This window comes from Bombina bombina, chromosome 4 (genome assembly GCF_027579735.1).
Source record: "Bombina bombina isolate aBomBom1 chromosome 4, aBomBom1.pri, whole genome shotgun sequence".
NCBI classification, from domain to species: Eukaryota; Metazoa; Chordata; class Amphibia; order Anura; family Bombinatoridae; genus Bombina; species Bombina bombina.
The window spans coordinates 1,156,937,075-1,156,954,135 of NC_069502.1; the positions used below are offsets into that span (position 1 = coordinate 1,156,937,075).

General features: G+C 42.9%; 1 protein-coding gene across 1 annotated transcript in view; it reads left to right on the forward strand.

Annotated features, from left to right (window-relative positions):
• The window catches only part of DNAH14 (dynein axonemal heavy chain 14), a 746,387-nt gene that overhangs the window by 580,609 nt on the left and 148,717 nt on the right, over positions 1–17,061 (forward strand). The window contains 2 exon segments of the mRNA XM_053712788.1: positions 3,107–3,351; positions 4,831–5,210. Of these exon segments, the coding sequence (XP_053568763.1) occupies positions 3,107–3,351; positions 4,831–5,210 (625 nt within the window).

Sequence of the window (17,061 nt, forward strand, 5' to 3'; positions counted from 1 at the left end):
ATGCCGGGTAGCGATGGGCCCCCCACCCGCCTCCCTGCAGCTGCTCTCACCCACCAACGATCGGACCCATCGCTACCGGTGCAGAGAGGGCCACAGAGTGGCTCTCTCTGCATCGGTTTTGGAAAAAAGGTATTGCAGTGATGCCTCAATATCGAGGCATCACAGCAATACCTTGAAAGCGGCTGGAAGCGATCAGGATCGCTTCCAGCCGCTTTAAACCCTGATGTCGTACAGGGTACATCGCTGGTCTTTAAAGACCAGGTTGTGTGCGACGTACCCTGTACGACATGCGTCGTTAAAGGGTTAATATTCAGCATTTAACATCTTGGCAGTGATTAACTCTTGGCTGACATATAGCGCTGCAATGCATGATATCCCTCTACATAATCAAGGTGGTTACTGTTATAAAAATACACAATAATTCCCTCCAAAAATATTGTACAGTTCTCTACTTCCTAAATGTTTAGTGAAATCTTTTCATGAAACAGACATGACAGCAATAATAAAAGTTATATTATGTTACATTGTATCATAGTAAGAGCTAAATTACAAGTGGCACGCTATTGTTAGTGTGAGGAGCGCAAACACGATCGCATGGTGTTTAAACTATCGCAAATTCATTTACGCAAACTCACAGTAATTTACGCTCCCCATATTTTCTATTTGCGGTGTAAAGCGTAAATGTGCGCTTGTATTACAAGTTTAAAGTAAATGCGATGGCTCGAACACAATCACACTTTAAGCTCAAACTTTTTAAGCGATTTGAAAGTTTGTGTAAAGAGTATGAGCTGAGAAAAAAAGCACTAAACACACACACACAAAATAATAAAAATAAGGTTACACTATCGACCCCCTACATTAACAACTCATAAAACCGCCACACTCCCATCGCAATAAACTCCTTACTCTTCTTAACTCCTAAACCCCCACTACCTCCACCGCAATAAACTCCCTACTGTACTTAACCCCTAAACCGCCACTACAATAAACTCCCTACTCTACTTAACCCCTTAACCACCAATACTCCCACCGCAATAACCCACTACTCTATTAACCCCTAATCCACCATTACCCCATCATAAACTACCCCCTTACCTATTAAGCCCCTAACCTCCACAAGCCCTCATCAAAAACTACCCCTATACTACTTAACCCCCCAAGACCTCAACCGAAGACCCACTAAGTAAAAAAAAAATAGACCAAAAATAAAAAACTACTAGTAAAAGCTCTATCCTAAAACTAAAGTCCCCTTAAAAAAAGCCTATACTAACTAAAAACCTACTCTAAATTGAGCTGAAAAGGGCATTTGTCTGGCAGTGAAGGGAGTCTTTATAGGCCTGTAACAGGTCATCAAAAAGGCCTAGGGACCCCCAAGACTCCTTAATTTAAAGATCAGAAACCCCTCTTAAAAATATGTCCATATATAGCTTTTAATAGATGCTCAGTATGGTAATAGTGATAACCTGAGCATTTATTTGAGTGGAGGCTTGTGGGAGGTCCTATATGCAGATCAAAGCTATATACATATACACAAATGGTCTTTTTTATACTGAGTTATCCCCTTCATTTTTTTTACAATAGAGTTAGAAAAACGAAACACACACTATTGTTTATAACCTAGTTTATTCAACTTTTAGGTCTGTTGAAATTCATTACGATTATGGTGAGCATAAAAGTGAGAGAAATATTTATGTTTACTAATGTAGTAATCAAAACTACATGTATTCGTGTGACGTACAGGTTTTTTATTGCCATTGTAACCAAGACATGTAAATAAGCACTTACTGCAATCTTCATACTATGGCCCTGATATTCAAAGATTCTCCAGCTTGGCGAGAAATTGCAGTTCAGACTTCACAGGGGCTGAACTCACTGAATATTCAAAAGAAAAAGGGCGGAACTCTCCAGCACTGCGTGATCTCTTATTTCTATATATGAAGGAGAGACAAGCCCAGTGCAATACAGTGAGTATGAGAGTTTGTTACACTTACACTTTGTACTTTGTACTTTAGATTACTTTACACTTTAGATTGGGTCCTTTCAGTATTATAGAATTCAAGCTTTGCAATTTCTCATTTATATTTTAATACATTTAGATTTAGCTTTAGCAGTGATTTTACAAATTCTGATCATGTTTTGAAAGTTTGTGTGTTACTTTAACAAATTAGGATCATAAATTGTATATTTCTGTATAGCTTTTACAAATTGCATTGCACATTGAATTTGCTGCATTGCAAAGTAAAACTGACAGCTTCAGAAAGTGGGAGGGACTGGGCAGTTCCCTGGGCTGCACAGGGGAGTTCCCAGGGTGTCTGAAACTCTCTCACACGTCTTCTGAAATTTTGTAAGCAATTTAAAGAAGCTGGTCTCACTGATTTGTCTCAACAGCTGTAAACAGGTGAAGTGTGCTCAAAATTCACAATATAATTTTTAACTATTATAAAATGAATTGATGTTTACTAAAATATAGACAAAAGCAAGTTAATTTGTAGTGAAACCCTTTTCAGTTTAATGTGGAATTGATTCAAATTGAGCCTTTATATCTGCCCCAGGGGTTCTCCAGTTACCTTCTCTCTCCCATGGGAATTTTCTATCTAATAGAGCTTGATTACTTTTTATGGAAGGCATCTCCCATCTCTCTAGGATTTCCAGGTTACTCCACTTAGAATATTCAGTGAGTTTTGACTCTTTGAAGTCAGCACTATAATCAGAATTTGTAAAATCGCAATCCTAAATACACTGCTGTACACAGAATAAAATACAAAATAGAAAGTGCAAAGTTTAAATAAAATGTATTCTGAAGTGTAAAGTGATATAAAATAGAGGGCACAAAGTGTAAATACAGCAGAACTGTCATGTCATGCAGTGCTATATTGCACTGGGCTTGTCTCTCCTTCACATACAGAAATGCAGGGAACGCCCCTTGGAGAAGTAAAGCAAAATCTGCCTTTTGAAAATTTCTCTAAGGATGTAAAATTGCTGGAGGATCATTTTAGAATATCTGACCTGAGTGGAGAGGATTTGAATATCAGGGCCTATGTAACAGATGAATGATTCCGTGCGGGCAATGCCCTTTTTATATAACCTGAATGCTCTCTTCTTTCAGACTCTATTTGTCAACACAGAACCCCAATCCTCATTTTCTGCCAGCTGTTTGTATCATGGTGACAATGATAAACTTCACTGTGACGTTCAAAGGATTACAAGACCAGCTCCTGTCTAGTGTTGTCACCCACGAGAAGCCTCACCTCGAGATACAGAGATGTCGACTGTTAGAGAGCATCAGCACTGATCTTTGTACACTTCGGGAACTGGAAACACGCTCACTAACTCTGCTTGAGAAAAATGAAGGTAATATGTGGTGAAAAATGTAAACATCCACACATTTCTTTTTTATAAAATACTTATTCTTGTAGTCTCTGACATGGGCCCTCTGCAAGAATCTGACGTGCATAAACTTTAAACAGCTTGACTCCCTTTTCTATGGCAGTCCATCTCATTTGAAGAAATACTTTTTGAATTAGTTAAAGGGACAGTAAAGCCAAATTAAACATTCATGATTCAGATAGAGCATGCTATTTTAAACAACTTTTCAATTTACTTCTATTATCAAATTTACTTTGCTCTCTGGGTGTCTTTTGTTGTAGAGTAATGCTATGTAAGCTGATAGGAGTGAGCGCCTATATCTAAGGCTCAGGTGAATGGGTGGATTGATCAATATTTATTAACACAGATAATAGATATACAATAAAAACGATATTTGTTTCAAAATCATGGATCCATGAATAGCATAAGATATGAGCATAAAATATAATGAGCACATGTACTTAAAATTCTGTTAATATTTGCATAAAAAGCAGTATTAATCACATTAATGCTTGGAATAGCATAAAAGCAGCAGTATAGATCACATGAATTCTGAAACACATGTGCACAACGACATAAATAGATTAATGTGTCCCAAAAATGAGTGTCCAATAAGGTGAGTAAAAGTAGTGACTGTGTGTAAAGTCTCAAGGTTCTTGTGCACGTGTTCAAGTGCACATTTGATGAGTGTGTCCAAATATCCAAATGTGATAAAAAAAAAAAGACGATGAATGTAAAATATAAAAAATTCCAAAAAAGCCAAATATTGACAAAAATGCAAAATTAAAAATAAGAATAAAAATATAAAAAAATATAAAAAAAATATATATATAAAATATATGAAATATAAAAAATATAAAATCTGTAAAAAATGTGTAAGTTTAGAGTGGAAGTGGCCAAAGTGTTGTAGTGAACTTCTGGTGTCTCCTTGTTAGTGAAATCCCATCTGTAGATTTAGAATATCCTGAGTAATCCTGTATAAAACAAAAAGAATAATAGTGCAAAACAGATAGAACACCTTATTAAGGTATCAGAAATGTGCTTACCAGCAGTACGTTGACAGGTCTTGAAAAAGGCCTGTTATTAGGCCGAAACGCGTCGATGTCTGAGTTGACTAGCCACTGTCATTGTGTTAGCATAGTCTGATGCCTATTAATATAAATGTTAATATAACTATGATGACTTCTGTGTCTTTACAAGATACAGCCTATTAATATAAAATAAAACCAAATATTAAATCCAATACACACAAATTTCTCTGTACCCAAATAAGGGGAGAGGGAATGGAAGGAAAATGAGCATGTATCTGGTTATCTTGGCTCACTGTAGATTATACTCCCCTCTCTCACCATTGAGACAAGTACAAAGCAATATGAATATAAATATATACAACTTTAACAAGAAAATAATTTCATATTTATTTTTTAATGAATATTTTTATCAATGGTTTTATTTTATGTTTAGGTCATTTGCTAGACGATGAGGCCCTCATTGACACTTTGCAGCAATCCAAAATTACATCAAGGGATATATCTAAGCGGATTGAGGAGTCTGGAAGAACAGAAGTTACCATTGAGGAAGCCAGAGGAATATACATGCCTGTTGCAAGAAGAGGGGCTGTGTTGTACTTTGTAGTGGTCAATCTTATTCAACTGGATTACATGTACCAGTTTTCCTTGCAGTGGTTCAGCCAGGTGTTTGTTGAGTCAATGGAAGATGTGAAAATGTCTCAAACACATTTGTCTCCAGATTCTGGGTTAAAACCTCAGAGTTATGATGAAACTGAAAATTTCCAGCTCCACCTTACCGGCATCATTAACACTTTGACAAGAAATGTTTACAAGGTAAATATTCTAAACTAGTCCTAAAGCCCGTTCACACGGGCCATTTTTTGCAGTACAGTGGTCCCACCCCTTGCGTTCTCTCCCTCCCACTCTCTTTTGCTTTCTCTCTCTCCCCCTCTCTTTTGAGCTCTCTCTCTCCCCCCTCTCTTTTGCGCTCTCTTTCCCCCCTCTCTTTTGCACTCTCTCTCTCTCCCCCCTCTTTTGCGCTCTCTCCCTCTCTATTTCCCCTCTCTCTCTATCTCCCCTCTCTCTTTCTCTCTCTCCCCTCTCCCTCTCTCTCTCTCCATCTCCCCTCTCTCTCTCCCCCCCCTCTCCTTCCCCCTCTCTCTCTCCCCCTCTCTATCTCCCCTCTCTCTATCTCCCCTCTCTCTCTCTCCCCTATCTCTCTCTCTCCCCTATCTCTCTCTCTCCCCACTCTCTCTCCCCTCTCTCTCGCTCCCCCTCTCTCTCCCCTCTCTCTCGTTCCCCTCTCTCTCTCCCCTCTCTCTCGCTCCCCTCTTTCTCTCCCCTCTCTCTCTCTCTTTCTCTCTCCCCTCTCTCTCTCTCGCCTCTCTCTCTCTTTCTCTCTCCCATCTCTCTCTCTCTCTCTCTCTCTCTTTCTCTCTATCTCCCCTCTCTCTCCCCCCTCTCTCCCCCCACTCTCTCTCCCCTCTCTCTCTCGCCCCTCTCTCAACCTCTCTCCCCCCCCTCTATCTCCTCTCTCTATCTCCCCCCTCTGTCTCTCTCTCTCTCCCCTCTCTCTCTCTCCCCCCTCTCTCTCCCCTCTCTCTCTTTCACCTCTCTCAACCTCTCTCTCTCCCCCCTCTCTCTCTCCCCTCTCTCTCTATCTCCCCCTCTCTTTCTCTCTCCTCTCTCTCTCTCTCCCCTTTCTCTCTCCCCTTTCTCTCTCCCTTTTCTCTCTCCCCTCTCTCTCTCTCTCCTCTCTCTCTCTCTCTCCTCTCTCTCTCCCCTTTCACTCTCCCCTCTCTCTCTCCTCTCTCTCTCCCCTCTCTCCCCTCTCTCTCTCCCCTCTCTCTCTCCTCTCTCTCCTCTCTCTCCCCGCTCTCTCTCTCCCCCCTCTCTCTCCATCTCCCCCCTCTGTCTCTCTCTCTCTCTCTCTCCCCTCTCTCTCTCTCTCCCCCCTCTCTCCCCCCTCTGTCTCTCTCTCTCCCCTCTGTCTCTCTCTCCCCCTCTCTCTCTTTCCCCCTCTCCCTTCTCTCTCTCTCCCCTCTCTCTCTCTCCCCCCCCTCTCTCTCTCCCTCTCTCTCTCCTCTCTCTCTCCCCTCTCTCTCTCCCCCCTCTCTCTCTCTCTCCCCCCTCCCCCCTCTCTCTCCCACCTCTCTCTCTATCCCCTCCCTCTCTCCCCTCTCTCTCTCTCCCCTCTTGCTCTCTCTCTCCCCTCTTTCTCTCCCCTCTCTCTCTCTCCCCACATCTCCCCTCTCTCTCTCCCTATCTCCCCCCTCTGTCTCTCTCTCTCCTCTCTCTCTCTCCCCCTCTCTCTCTCTCCCCTCTATCTCTCCCCTCTCTATCTCCCCCCTCTCTCTTTCTCTCTGCCCTCTTTCTCTCCCCTCTTTCTCTCCCCTCTCTCTCTCGCCCCCTTCACGGGTCTTCCCGCTAGGCCACGCCCCCTTCACGGGTCTTCCCGCTAGGCCATGCCCCATTCACACTCGGCCACGCCCACTTATTCTCGCGGCAGTCGGCTCGGCAGGTCAGGTAGGGAATCCAAGGCCAGGTTTGTTTGTCCTCGTGCTGTCTCTACTGCGCATGACAGCTTCGGACAAACACACTTGGCCTTTTATAATATAGGATTTCCACATACTGTAAAGTTCCAAATCTCTAAACTTTCAAGATTTATAAACACCATAGCAGAGGATGTGTATGTTAATCTTATATATATATATATATATAAAAACAATAAATAAAACAATATTTTAAATTAGGGGGAGATAAAAGGCGAGTTTAAAATCCTCCACTACGCACAAAATATAGAAAAAATAACTCATTGTGTAGTGCATTAACAAATCTAGACAGGCCCAGAGCTTGTTTTCCCACAGAAAACCTCTGAATTACATTCGCCTAGATTTAGAGTTCTGCGTTAGCCATCAAAACCAGCGTTAGGGGCTCCTAACGCTGGTTTTGGGCTACCGCTGGTATTTAGAGTCAGTCAGGAAAGGGTCTAACGCTCACTTTGCAGCCGCAACTTTTCCATACCGCAGATCCCCCTACGCCATTTGCGTATCCTATCTTTTCAATGGGATCTTTCTAACGCTGGTATTTAGAGTCTTGGCTGAAGTGAGCGTTAGAAATCTAACGACAAAACTCCAGCCGCAGAGAAAAGCCAGGAGTTAAGAGCTTTCTGGGCTAACGCCGGTTCATAAAGCTCTTAACTACTGTGCTCTAAAGTACACTAACACCCATAAACTACCTATGTACCCCTAAACCGAGGTCCCCCCCCACATCACCGCCACTCCAATAATTTTTTTTAACCCCTAATCTGCCGACCGCACACTGCCGCAACCTACATTATCCCTATGTACCCCTAATCTGCTGCCCCTAACATCGCCGACCCCTATATTATATTTATTAACCCCTAATCTGCCCCCCCAACGTCGCCGCTACCTTACCTACAATTATTAACCCCTAATCTGCCGACGGGACCTCGCCGCCACTATAATAAATGTATTAACCCCTAAACAGCCTCACTCCCGCCTCAAAAACCCGATAATAAATAGTATTAACCCCTAATCTGCCCTCCCTAACATCACCGACACCTAACTTCAAGTATTAACCCCTAATCTGCCGACCGGACCTCGCCGCTACTCTAATAAATGTATTAACCCCTAAAGCTAAGTCTAACCCTAACACCCCCCTAAGTTAAATATAATTTAAATCTAACGAAATAAAATAAATCTTATTTAATAAATTATTCCTATTTAAATCTAAATACTTACCTGTAAAATAAACCCTAATATAGCTACAATATAAATAATAATTATATTGTCGCTATTTTAGGATTAATATTTATTTTACAGGCAACTTTGTATTTATTTTAACCAGGTACAATAGCTATTAAATAGTTAAGAACTATTTAATAGCTACCTAGTTAAAATAATTACAAAATTACCTGTAAAATAAATCCTAACCTAAGTTACAATTAAACCTAACACTACACTATCAATAAATTAATTAAATAAAATACCTACAATTATCTACAATTAAACCTAACACTACACTATCAATAAATTAATTACATACAAATACCTACAAATAAATACAATTAAATAAACTAACTAAAGTACAAAAAATAAAAAAAGAACTAAGTTACAAAAAATAAAAAAATAATTTACAAACATTATAAAAATATTTCAACGATTTTAAGCTAATTACACCTACTCTAAGCCCCCTAATAAAATAACAAAGCCCCCCAAAATAAAAAAATGCCCTACCCTATTCTAAAATAAAAATTGAAAAGCTCTTTTACCTTACCAGCCCTTAAAAGGGCCTTTTGCGGGGCGTGCCCCAAAGAATTCTGCTCTTTTGCCTGTAAAAAAAACATACAATACCCCCCCCAACATTACAACCCACCACCCACATACCCCTAATCTAACCCAAACCCCCCTTAAATAAACCTAACACTAAGCCCCTGAAGATCTCCCTACCTTGTCTTCACCACGCCGGGTATCACCGATCCGTCCAGAAGAGGGTCCGAAGTCTTCATCCAAGCCCAAGCGGGGGCTGAAGGGGTCCATCATCCGGCTGAAGTCTTGATCCAAGCGGGGGCTGAAGAGGTCCATCATCCGGCTGAAGTCTTGATCCAAGCGGGGGCTGAAGAGGTCCATCATCCGGCTGAAGTCTTCTATCAAGTGGCATCTTCAATCTTCTTTCTTCCGGCTCCATCTTCATCCCGCCGACGCGAAACATCCATCCTGGCCGACGATTTCCCGACGAATGACGGTTCCTTTAAGGGACGTCATCCAAGATGGCGTCCCTCGAATTCTGATCAGAACAGCCAATAGAATGCGAGCTCAATCTGATTGGCTGATTGGATCAGCCAATCGGATTGAACTTGAATCTGATTGGCTGATTCCATCAGCCAATCAGAATTTTCCTACCTTAATTCCGATTGGCTGATAGAATCCTATCAGCCAATCGGAATTCAAGGGACGCCATCTTGGCTGACGTCCCTTAAAGGAACCGTCATTCGTTGGGAAGTCGTCGGCCAGGATGGATGTTCCACGTCGGCGGGATGAAGATGGAGCCAGAAGAAAGAAGATTGAAGATGCCGCTTGATAGAAGACTTCAGCCGGATGATGGACCTCTTCAGCCCCCGCTTTGATCAAGACTTCAGCCGGATGATGGACCTGTTCAGCCCCCCGCTTGGGCTTGGATGAAGACTTCGGACCCTCTTCTGGACGGATTGGTGATACCCGGCATGGTGAAGACAAGGTAGGGAGATCTTCAGGGGCTTAGTGTTAGGTTTATTTAAGGGGGGTTTGGGTTATATTAGGGGTATGTGGGTGGTGGGTTGTAATGTTGGGGGGCATTGTATGTTTTTTTTTACAGGCAAAAGAGCAGAATTCTTTGGGGCATGCCCCACAAAAGGCCCTTTTAAGGGCTGGTAAGGTAAAAAAGCTTTTCAATTTAGGGGTTATAAATATGATATAAGGGTCGGCGGTGTTAGGGGCAGCAGATTAGGGGTACATAGGGATAACGTAGGTTGCGGCGGTGTACGGAGCAACAGATTATGGGTTAATAATAATATGCAGGGGTCAGCGATAGCGGGGTCGGCGGATTAGGGGTTAATAAGTGTAAGATTAGAGGTGTTTAGACTCGGGGTACATGTTAGGGTGTTAGGTGCAGACATAGGAAGTGTTTCCCATAGGAAACAATGGGGCTGCGTTAGGAGCTGAACGCTGCTTTTTTGCAGGTGTTAGGTTTTTTTTCAGCTCAAACGGCCCCATTGTTTCCTATGGGGGAATCGTGCACGAGCACGTTTTTGAAGCTGGCCGCGTCCGTAAGTACCGCTGGTATTTAGAGTTGCAGTGGCAGTAAATTATGCTATACGCTCCCTTTTTGGAGCCTAATGCAGCCCTTCTGTGAACTCTAAATACCAGCGTTGTTTAAAAGGTGCGGGAGGAAAAAAGCATGCGTAGCTAACGCACCCCTTTGGCCGCAGAACTCTAAATCTAGGCGATTGTTTCCAATGCAGCAAAGTATTCTGGGTAAGATATGCAAATTAAGTACACAATGACACACCTTTTCTCCAACATAGGTGTGTCCGGTCCACGGCGTCATCCTTACTTGTGGGATATTCTCTTCCCCAACAGGAAATGGCAAAGAGCCCAGCAAAGCTGGTCACATGATCCCTCCTAGGCTCCGCCTACCCCAGTCATTCTCTTTGCCGTTGTACAGGCAACATCTCCACGGAGATGGCTTAGAGTTTTTTAGTGTTTAACTGTAGTTTTTATTATTCAATCAAGAGTTTGTTATTTTAAAATAGTGCTGGTATGTACTATTTACTCTGAAACAGAAAAGAGATGAAGATTTCTGTTTGTAAGAGGAAAATGATTTTAGCAACCGTTACTAAAATCGATGGCTGTTCCACACAGGACTGTTGAGAGGAATTAACTTCAGTTGGGGGAACAGTGAGCAGACTTTTGCTGCTTGAGGTATGACACATTCTAACAAGACGATGTAATGCTGGAAGCTGTCATTTTCCCTATGGGATCCGGTAAGCCATTTTTATTACAGTGTAAATAAGGGCTTCACAAGGGCTTGTTAAGACTGTAGACATTTTCTGGGCTAAATCGATTCATATATAAACATATTTAGCCTTGAGGAATCATTTAATCTGGGTATTTTTGTAAAATAATATCGGCAGGCACTGTTTTAGACACCTTATTCTCTAGGGGCTTTCCCTCATTTTCGCGCCGGTATTGCGCACTTGTTTTTGAGAAGCATGACATGCAGTCTCATGTGTGAGGAGCTCTGATACATAAAAAAGACTTTCTGAAGGCGTCATTTGGTATCGTATTCCCCTTTGGGCTTGGTTGGGTCTCAGCAAAGCAGATACCAGGGACTGTAAAGGGGTTAAAGATAAAAACGGCTCCGGTTCCGTTATTTTAAGGGTTAAAGCTTCCAAATTTGGTGTGCAATACTTTTAAGGCTTTAAGACACTGTGGTGAAATTTTGGTGAATTTTGAACAATTCCTTCATACTTTTTCGCAATTGCAGTAATAAAGTGTGTTCAGTTTAAAATTTAAAGTGACAGTAACGGTTTTATTTTAAAACGTTTTTTGTACTTTGTTATCAAGTTTATGCCTGTTTAACATGTCTGAACTACCAGATAGACTGTGTTCTGAATGTGGGGAAGCCAAGGTTCCTTCTCATTTAAATAGATGTGATTTATGTGACACTGAAAATGATGCCCAAGATGATTCCTCAAGTGAGGGGAGTAAGCATGGTACTGCATCATTCCCTCCTTCGTCTACACCAGTCTTGCCCACTCAGGAGGCCCCTAGTACATCTAGCGCGCCAATACTCCTTACTATGCAACAATTAACGGCTGTAATGGATAATTCTATCAAAAACATTTTAGCCAAAATGCCCACTTATCAGCGTAAGCGCGACTGCTCTGTTTTAGATACTGAAGAGCATGACGACGCTGATGATAATGGTTCTGATATGCCCCTACACCAGTCTGAGGGGGCCAGGGAGGTTTTGTCTGAGGGAGAAATTTCAGATTCAGGGAAAATTTCTCAACAAGCTGAACCCGATGTGATTACATTTAAATTTAAGTTGGAACATCTCCGCGCTCTGCTTAAGGAGGTGTTATCCACTCTGGATGATTGTGAGAATTTGATCATCCCAGAGAAACTATGTAAAATGGACAAGTTCCTAGAGGTCCCGGGGCCCCCAGAAGCTTTTCCTATACCCAAGCGGGTGGCGGACATTGTAAATAAAGAATGGGAAAGGCCCGGTATACCTTTCGTCCCTCCCCCCATATTTAAAAAATTGTTTCCCATGGTCGACCCCAGAAAGGACTTATGGCAGACAGTCCCCAAGGTCGAGGGGGCGGTTTCTACTTTAAACAAACGCACCACTATACCCATAGAAGATAGTTGTGCTTTCAAAGATCCTATGGATAAAAAATTAGAAGGTTTGCTTAAAAAGATGTTTGTTCAGCAAGGTTACCTTCTACAACCAATTTCATGCATTGTCCCTGTCACTACAGCCGCGTGTTTCTGGTTCGATGAGCTAGAAAAGGCGATCGATAGTGATTCTCCTCCTTATGAGGAGATTATGGACAGAATCCGTGCTCTCAAATTGGCTAATTCTTTCACCCTAGACGCCACTTTGCAATTGGCTAGGTTAGCGGCGAAAAATTCTGGGTTTGCTATTGTGGCGCGCAGAGCGCTTTGGTTGAAATCTTGGTCAGCGGATGCGTCTTCCAAGAACAAATTGCTTAACATTCCTTTCAAGGGGAAAACGCTGTTTGGCCCTGACTTGAAAGAGATTATCTCTGATATCACTGGGGGTAAGGGCCACGCCCTTCCTCAGGATAGGTCTTTCAAGGCCAAAAATAAACCTAATTTTCGTCCCTTTCGTAGAAACGGACCAGCCCCAAGTGCTACGTCCTCTAAGCAAGAGGGTAATACTTCTCAAGCCAAGCCAGCCTGGAGACCAATGCAAGGCTGGAACAAGGGAAAGCAGGCCAAGAAACCTGCCACTGCTACCAAGACAGCATGAAATGTTGGCCCCCGATCCGGGACCGGATCTGGTGGGGGGCAGACTCTCTCTCTTCGCTCAGGCTTGGGCAAGAGATGTTCTGGATCCTTGGGCACTAGAAATAGTCTCCCAAGGTTATCTTCTGGAATTCAAGGGGCTTCCCCCAAGGGGGAGGTTCCACAGGTCTCAATTGTCTTCAGACCACATAAAGAGACAGGCATTCTTACATTGTGTAGAAGACCTGTTAAAAATGGGAGTGATTCATCCTGTTCCATTAGGAGAACAAGGGATGGGGTTCTACTCCAATCTGTTCGTAGTTCCCAAAAAAGAGGGAACGTTCAGACCAATCTTGGATCTCAAGATCCTAAACAAGTTTCTCAAGGTTCCATCGTTCAAAATGGAAACTATTCGAACAATTCTTCCTTCCATCCAGGAAGGTCAATTCATGACCACGGTGGATTTAAAGGATGCGTATCTACATATTCCTATCCACAAGGAACATCATCGGTTCCTAAGGTTCGCATTCCTGGACAAGCATTACCAGTTCGTGGCACTTCCTTTCGGATTAGCCACTGCTCCAAGGATTTTCACAAAGGTACTAGGGTCCCTTCTAGCGGTACTAAGACCAAGGGGCATTGCAGTAGTACCTTACTTGGACGACTTTCTGATTCAAGCGTCGTCCCTTCCTCAAGCAAAGGCTCACACGGACATTGTCCTGGCCTTTCTCAGATCTCACGGATGGAAAGTGAACGTAGAAAAGAGTTCTCTATCTCCGTCAACAAGGGTTCCCTTCTTGGGAACAATAATAGACTCCTTAGAAATGAGGATTTTTCTGACAGAGGCCAGAAAAACAAAACTTCTAAACTCTTGTCAAACACTTCATTCCGTTCCTCTTCCTTCCATAGCGCAGTGCATGGAAGTGATAGGTTTGATGGTAGCGGCAATGGACATAGTTCCTTTTGCGCGCATTCATCTAAGACCATTACAACTGTGCATGCTCAGTCAGTGGAATGGGGACTATACAGACTTGTCTCCGACGATTCAAGTAAATCAGAGGACCAGAGACTCACTCCGTTGGTGGCTGTCCCTGGACAACCTGTCACAAGGGATGACCTTCCGCAGACCAGAGTGGGTCATTGTCACGACCGACGCCAGTCTGATGGGCTGGGGCGCGGTCTGGGGACCCCTGAAAGCTCAGGGTCTTTGGTCTCGGGAAGAATCTCTTCTACCGATAAATATTCTGGAACTGAGAGCGATATTCAATGCTCTCAAGGCTTGGCCTCAGCTAGCAAAGGCCAAGTTCATACGGTTTCAATCAGACAACATGACGACTGTTGCGTACATCAACCATCAGGGGGGAACAAGGAGTTCCCTGGCGATGGAAGAAGTGACCAAAATCATTCAATGGGCGGAGTCTCACTCCTGTCACCTGTCTGCAATCCACATTCCAGGAGTGGAAAATTGGGAAGCGGATTTTCTGAGTCGTCAGACATTACATCCGGGGGAGTGGGAACTCCATCCGGAAATCTTTGCCCAAATTACTCAATTGTGGGGCATTCCAGACATGGATCTGATGGCCTCTCGTCAGAACTTCAAGGTTCCTTGCTACGGGTCCAGATCCAGGGATCCCAAGGCGACTCTAGTAGATGCACTAGTAGCACCTTGGACCTTCAAACTAGCTTATGTATTCCCGCCGTTTCCTCTCATCCCCAGGCTGGTAGCCAGGATCAATCAGGAGAGGGCGTCGGTGATCTTGATAGCTCCTGCGTGGCCACGCAGGACTTGGTATGCAGATCTGGTGAATATGTCATCGGCTCCACCATGGAAGCTACCTTTGAGACGAGACCTTCTTGTTCAAGGTCCGTTCGAACATCCGAATCTGGTCTCACTCCAGCTGACTGCTTGGAGATTGAACGCTTGATCTTATCAAAACGAGGGTTCTCAGATTCTGTTATTGATACTCTTGTTCAGGCCAGAAAGCCTGTAACTAGAAAAATTTACCTCAAAATATGGAAAAAATATATCTGTTGGTGTGAATCTAAAGGATTCCCTTGGAACAAGGTAAAGATTCCTAAGATTCTATCCTTTCTTCAAGAAGGATTGGAGAAAGGATTATCGGCGAGTTCCTTGAAGGGACAGATTTCTGCCTTGTCTGTGTTACTTCACAAAAAGCTGGCAGCTGTGCCAGATGTTCAAGCCTTTGTTCAGGCTCTGGTTAGAATCAAGCCTGTTTACAAACCTTTGACTCCTCCTTGGAGTCTCAACTTAGTTCTTTCAGTTCTTCAGGGGGTTCCGTTTGAACCCTTGCATTCCGTTGATATTAAGTTATTATCTTGGAAAGTTTTGTTTTTGGTTGCAATTTCTTCTGCTAGAAGAGTTTCAGAATTATCTGCTCTGCAGTGTTCTCCTCCTTATCTGGTTTTCCATGCAGATAAGGTGGTTTTACGTACTAAACCTGGTTTTCTTCCGAAAGTTGTTTCTAACAAAAACATTAACCAGGAGATAGTCGTGCCTTCTTTGTGTCCGAATCCAGTTTCAAAGAAGGAACGTTTGTTGCACAATTTGGATGTTGTTCGCGCTCTAAAATTCTATTTAGATGCTACAAAGGATTTTAGACAAACATCTTCCTTGTTTGTTGTTTATTCTGGTAAAAGGAGAGGTCAAAAAGCAACTTCTACCTCTCTCTCTTTTTGGATTAAAAGCATCATCAGATTGGCTTATGAGACTGCCGGACGGCAGCCTCCTGAAAGAATCACAGCTCATTCCACTAGGGCTGTGGCTTCCACATGGGCCTTCAAGAACGAGGCTTCTGTTGATCAGATATGTAGGGCAGCGACTTGGTCTTCACTGCACACTTTTACCAAATTTTACAAGTTTGATACTTTTGCTTCTTCTGAGGCTATTTTTGGGAGAAAGGTTTTGCAAACCGTGGTGCCTTCCATTTAGGTGACCTGATTTGCTCCCTCCCTTCATCCGTGTCCTAAAGCTTTGGTATTGGTTCCCACAAGTAAGGATGACGCCGTGGACCGGACACACCTATGTTGGAGAAAACAGAATTTATGTTTACCTGATAAATTACTTTCTCCAACGGTGTGTCCGGTCCACGGCCCGCCCTGGTTTTTTAATCAGGTCTGATAATTTATTTTCTTTAACTACAGTCACCACGGTATCATATGGTTTCTCCTATGCAAATATTCCTCCTTTACGTCGGTCGAATGACTGGGGTAGGCGGAGCCTAGGAGGGATCATGTGACCAGCTTTGCTGGGCTCTTTGCCATTTCCTGTTGGGGAAGAGAATATCCCACAAGTAAGGATGACGCCGTGGACCGGACACACCGTTGGAGAAAGTAATTTATCAGGTAAACATAAATTCTGTTTTTACTTCAGTCTGCTTTTCAGCAGGTTCCCTTTACGCCAAAGTATCGCTGTTCACATAGCTTATAAACTTAGCTAGGGTTAGTGCAGTGATTCATAACCATCCCAGGACAGACTGTTTCGTGGTTTTTGTCACTCATCAGCTGGGAGAATGTTAGAATCACTGCTTTGTTAATGAACTACACAATAAGTTATTTTTTTCTATATTTTGTGCGTAGTGGAGGATTTTAAACTCGCCTTTTATCTCCCCCTAATTTAAAATGTTGTTGTATTCTGCCCAGAATCAACTTCACCCAGCAGTGATTCTAACCTTCTCCCAGCTGATGAGTGTCAAAAACCACGAAACAGTCTGTCCTGGGATGGTTATGAATCACTGCACTAACCCTAGCTAAGTTTATAAGCTGTGTGAACAGCGATACTTTGGCGTAAAGGGAACCTGCTGAAAAGCAGACTGAAGTAAAAAGGTGTGTCATTGTGTACTTAATTTGCATATCTTACCCAGAATCCTTTGCTGCATTGGAAACAATGTAATTCAGAGGTTTTCTGTGGGAAAACAAGCTCTGGGCCTGTCTAGATTTGTTAATGAATTACACAATGAGTTATTTTTTCTATATTTTGTGCGTAGTGGAGGATTTTAAACTCGCCTTTTATCTCCCCCTAATTTAAAATGTTGTTGTATTCTGCCCGGAATCAACTTCTCCCAGCAGTGATTTTAACCTTCTCCCAGCTGATGAGTGGCAAAAAACATGAAACAGTCTGTCCTGGGATG